Source organism: Gekko japonicus, unplaced genomic scaffold (genome assembly GCF_001447785.1).
Source record: "Gekko japonicus isolate JY-2015 unplaced genomic scaffold, Gekko_japonicus_V1.1 scaffold2001, whole genome shotgun sequence".
Lineage (NCBI taxonomy): Eukaryota > Metazoa > Chordata > Lepidosauria > Squamata > Gekkonidae > Gekko > Gekko japonicus.
The window spans coordinates 286456-292048 of record NW_015167595.1 but is presented as its reverse complement, the minus strand read 5'-3'; the positions used below and the strand labels follow the sequence as shown (position 1 = coordinate 292048).

General features: G+C 43.1%; 1 protein-coding gene across 1 annotated transcript in view; it reads right to left on the bottom strand.

Moving 5' to 3' along the window:
• SERINC3 (serine incorporator 3) overlaps positions 1-5593 on the bottom strand; it is a 24097-nt gene that overhangs the window by 10677 nt on the left and 7827 nt on the right. Inside the window, exons 2-4 of the mRNA XM_015413974.1 lie at positions 4724-4885; positions 2252-2445; positions 511-590 (exon numbers count right to left, since the gene is read on the bottom strand). Coding sequence (XP_015269460.1) covers positions 511-590; positions 2252-2445; positions 4724-4885 — 436 coding nt within the window. The remainder of the gene's footprint in view (positions 1-510; positions 591-2251; positions 2446-4723; positions 4886-5593) is intronic.

Below are 5593 nucleotides of genomic sequence, written 5' to 3'. Positions count from 1 at the left end.
CAAAACCAATTTCTTCCTTGCTTTTACCTCTCAGAAAAATGTGGGATAGCAAAGGCACAAGGGAAACTGGCCCCACCATGTGGCTGGGTGCTACACAAGATCAGCTGACTCTATAGTTTCACTTCTTAAAGCGCTCGAATTGTGAGCAAAGTTAGTCAGCTTTATGTGCTTCAAGATATATTATATCTATGTCTACATTACAACATAGAGGAATCAGCCTCTAATGTGTAGACCTATCTTACACAGTAATCTTCACACTAGACATTCTGAGTGAGTAAAACCTCATCTTAAAAGGCATTCCGAAACAGAAAATATTTCATAGCAATTTTTCTCAGCGCGTCCACTTTTTTCACTTTTTCCAATGGAAAAGAAGTGCAAAGTCCTCAGAGGGGGAAAACGAACTTCTGTTCCCCCTCCCCCCGTTTTCACAACTCTGTGTCTTCTACAAAATGCCCTGAACATAGTTATGATTTTTAAAAAAACATTTATTTCTTTAGCCACAGTGCATACCTCTTGTGAAAGGCCCCTCAGGAATGTAGAATGCGCCAACCATGATGCCAACAACTGCAGCTATCTTGAAGAACCAAAACCTGTTTAAAAAAAAAAAAAGAGTGGACTTTTTTCCCCCTATAGTAACTTATGTCCACAAAATATTTTATTAATAAAAATACTCGAGCAGCAAAACTCATGCATACATGTTTCCTCCTGCTACTGTCTGCCAGGAGAGATTTCCCTCCTGATCCTGGTCCAAGAGTGACCTTCAGGCTTGGAGCAGAAGGACTCTCGGACCGGTCTACTTGTTTGACCTCCAGAGGCCACAATATCCCCTCTCCCCACTAAGACATTTTTAGCAAGTTAGGTCACCTCATTACAACATAATAGGGCACCTCTTAGAACACTAATTTCTTAATGAAGTTTTTATTTCCTGAAGCATGCATGCTCTGTGCTCTGATGAAAGTGACTTCTTGTGAGACGATCTCAAACCTTTCTGTAAAGTGTTGTAAAAATAGATGCACACAATTGTACACAAATTATCTAGAAACAAAATATGTTAGACAGCTGTTACGTAGAGTTGATAGTTTCCAAGTCACAGGTAGGGATCTACAAGTTATTTCAACAAAAATAATCGTAGTATTAATGAGAAAATGGGCAAGGCAGTAAATGAGAAGCACTTTTCTGTATCCTAGCGCTTAGAAAATGATGGCAAGAACTCCAGTACTGGCACATGCAGCTCTGGCTACACTCAGATATCATACATAACTGCTAGCATTGCCAGCAGTCCTTGAGAAACATATCTTGTTTCTCAAGGAGTAAACGGGCAGCTGAAGCTTTTCATGGAATGGACGTAAATAACTTCTCCAGGTAGCTGACAACCCTAATAACTTCAAAGTGCGCATAAACCCAGCTTGCTGCTGGGCTCATGGGCACACCTTGCTCCTCCCCCCACCTCCTCACACAGAAAATTAACCACAGTTCTCTGCATGAAGGGGGGGGGGGAAGAGGTAAGCCCTCCAGTCCAGCAACAGGCCAGAGCTGTGGTCAATTTTACTATACTGCAGTTATATGTCACATACTAATGCAGCCATGTTGTTTACAGGCCTAGCATATAAGCTGTGGGAATGCAAGACAGATCCTCAGTTTGGGTTGATGATAGTGAGGAAAGATTAACCAGACTATGGGATAAAAATCTGTACTGCATGGGCATTAACCAATTTTAGATATCCTTCTATCCAAATGTGTTATTTATATGGAAATGTTGGAAATGTTTTCTTTCCCTGGCCAGCACACACCGTCTCAATGCAGAACTGTATAGAAGACTGATGAACAGATGCTTTGCTAAGTAAAACAAAAAATGTGGGTTTTTTTAAGTATGACCTCCATCCACCTTCAGAAAAGGCACCATACATTACTCATATGCATTTCTCTTCCCCCACCCCACCCGAAGTTTCCTATTCTAGGGTTTGGAAATCTTTTGTCATACGTCCATGGCTAGCGTCTACATAAATGCACCCCAATGTAAGATTTTTCTACACTTGAAAGAAGTAGCTATAATTTTATACTACCTCTGGGAGGCGCATTTACGTAGTCAATAACCCTGTAACAGGAAAGATACAATCTTTGTTTAAGAAAAGTGAATGGTGAACTCCTTCGTAGCTCTAGGCCATCCATTTTCTATGCCTAGCCACAGTTCCTGTTTTGGGCATTCTAAGCAGAGCAGAGACTAGGAGGCCAATCCTGCATTCCAACATACCCATTATGCACAGCAGCTCTTGGATCTTTACTTGTTTTCACTTGTACCATAAGCAGGGAGAAGAGGAAGAAAAACACGGCCATGGCAAAACTGATGCGGTAGACTGCCCTGTATCCAACCAAAGCTTCGCAGTGGACAAAGCCCTTCATGTGCGGCAGGCGAGTGTGAAGGCCATCATCACAAAATCCAGGCACCTAAAAGAATGAAACATGCAGTGCTTACTTTCCTATGAAACTGAGACTTATTTTACTGATTTAACAACATTAAACACATTATTTATAACTTAGGCAGCATATAAAATTGTACTGTTTGGCATATTTGTGGGATTTAAAAGGACTATCCTAACTTTCTATAACAAAAACTGAAGTATACCCAATACTTGCTAACTGTTACACCCTATGCTACTATAGCACATATATTTCAAATTTTTGCCATCTGAGAGGTAGGAAAAAGTTGAAGGCAGAAAACAAATTTTGTGGTAAACAAAAGAAAACATATTATTTGGTCAAAGCAAGATTCGAGTCCAGTAGCACCGTAACGAACCAACAAGATTTCCAGAGTGTAAGAGTCAAAGCTCCCTTCGTCAGATATTATGTGTCATATCTGACAAGGGAGTTTTGACTCCTGAAAGGTTATACCCTGGGAATCTTGTTGGTTTTTAAGGTGCTAGTGGACTCGAATCTTGTTCTCCTACTGCAGACCAACACAGCTACTCACTTGAAACTATCTGGACAGAAACTCTCTTATAGTCACAATACTTAAGTCTGCCAACACATTTGGAGATTAAGCTAAACTTTAGAACACTGAAAACACGGAACTCTTTCATAATGCATTATCATGAAACACTTGACAGCAAAGTAGATTTAAGCAGCTAGGAAGGACAAGGGTCATACAAGCAGGTGCTAGGCCTCAAATGTTCAAGGATTCTGTCCACATTCGCACACTGAATAAACCGAAAAATATCTCAAACAACTGGACAAGTTGGCACCCTGGCACCATCTGACCCTGTCACTGCTAATGTAGACTCCAAGCTAGAACAGAGGCAAGAGATTTTATCTGCAAACTGCTGAGCAAAACGGTCAAAGCAGACCACTGAGAAGTCCACCTCCACCTGCAGGCCAGATCCCAAGAGGCCTCTGAACACCCAGGGCCAGCTCCACCCCAATGGAGGCAGAAAAGTGTTGCTTCTCTGGCACCACCACAGAGGTGCATTCAGACGGGCTGTTTAGTCCGCTTTCGGCCCGCCTCAGAAACGGATTTTATCTGTGCGATCACACAGTCAACATCTGTCTCCCATCCCCAGCCGTCGCTTTCCGGCTCAAAACCGCTTAAACCCGGGGTATTTTGATACCAGGTCCCCAAGTGGTGTTTTCCTGATTCTCTGGTTCCAGCCGCACTTTTCTAATGTCTGATCGCTCCACCAGTGTTGAGCCACTTCTGATTTAAACCCCCTCCCCGCTCCAAAGCTGCCCGAGGCGTCTGCTTTTCGCCTGCCGTTTTTAAAAAAGCGTTGGCAGTGTGCGCATAGGTGGAGGTCCGCCACCACGTTATTAAAAACAATGTTTAAACGGTGTCTAGTTTTAGCCTTTAGACGAGTTCGGGATCTCACAGAGGCCATTTTCGGGGTAAATGTTTAAAGGGAAGTGTTCCTTTAAAGTTTAAAGGGAAGTGTTACAGCAGTCGGGTTGAAGTGGAAATTGCTGTTCTGCGTACGCGCGAAAATTTTAGTTCTACAGATGGCTGCCTGTGTGCATGCCCAAACTGAGAGAGAGAAAAAAACAACAGTGATGCACGCTCCTGCGTGTGGACGGCGGGGAGCGATGTGGCTGCGCAGCGATCTGGAGCAAGGAGGTGAGTGTGATCACAATTTTCCAGGTTCAAAAAGACTGCATCAGGGCTGGAGCAATTTAAACCGCTCCCAGCATGCTGTCTGACCACACCCTCAGATGAGCTTTCACCCAAGTCTTATTGGATTTGTCCTGAGTCTTCCTCCACTGTCACTCTAGCCATCTCTCTTGTCTTTTCCTTACCCATCTCTCTCAGTAAGCCAAGGGGCTACCTGAGCTCTAAAGGCTTGAGAGACTATGGCAATAAAACACTGACCAAATTGATTCAGAACTACAGAAGAAGCCAACTGCAACCCAGCATAACACTTCCCTTAAAACAGTGAAAGCTACATTACTGATAATTAGCTTAAGCCTGGAGTGTTGCTCTTGGACATTAGCCTAGAACACCGGAATATGAGCCCAGACCAAGAGGCGGCTTGTCCCTCGTCTCTTACCAGCTACATGGTAACAGAAATACCATCTCTTCTCCTTTTGCCTTTACTCCATGCCATACATAAAGCACAAAATGAGAACCGCATGGTTCTGAAGGGGTAATACAATTTTAAACCAATGAAAGAAGATAGAGAAAGAAATAAGAGCATCCGCAAGTGAATGAGAACCGACTGATTACACAACTGTTCATTACCTTTTTCAGCTGCTCTTCCATGCCTGGTGCCAGCATGATGCAAGCAACAAGAGTACTTAGGAGAAGCAGGAAGGCATATATAAGACGGGTCACCGTAGAGTTCCTGCTGTTGGGACAACAGCGACACAGCAGACATGATGCACCGCTGCACAGACATGGAATCTGTAACAAGTAGATACGAATAAGGGGAATCTGTAACAAGTAGATATGAATAAGGACATTTTATCATTAAGTGGTAGCATCTGCATACAAACGACAGGTTACATATGGAACCCCCATGCATCCACCGCTTCTTCGGGAAGAAATTCCGGCTCATTTAAGAAGATGCCGACTTCGTAGGCACAGAAGGTTCACAAACATGCAGCAAGTTTTCACTTTGTTTATTTGGGTATTTATACCCTGCTTTCCTCCCCAGTGGGAACCTAAAGCATCTTACAACATTGTTCTGCCCTCCCCCTTAGTATCTTCAGTCACCCTGAGAGGTAGGTTATGCTGAAAGACCGCTATTAGCCCAAGGTCATCCAGCTCCTTACTAACCAGTCCGCCCTAGATTCTTTTCACAAGAGATTATATGATTTGTTTGCCAAGCATTCCCTCCCTAAGCTTTACAACATCTAAGTTAAAGACCTACTACTTTAGATTACCATAGGTGCTTTAACAATAACAGCATGCTCATATGGCCCACAATTACAGTACAACAGAAAACTCTATTCAAACAGAGGTAACTTTCCTTTAGGAGAAGAAGAGTTGGTTTTTATATACCATTTTTCTCTACTTTAAGGAGTCTCAAAGTGGCTTACAATCATCTTCTCTTCCTCTCCTCACAGCAGTCACCTTGTGACGTAGGCGGGGCTGAGAGAGTTCTGAGAA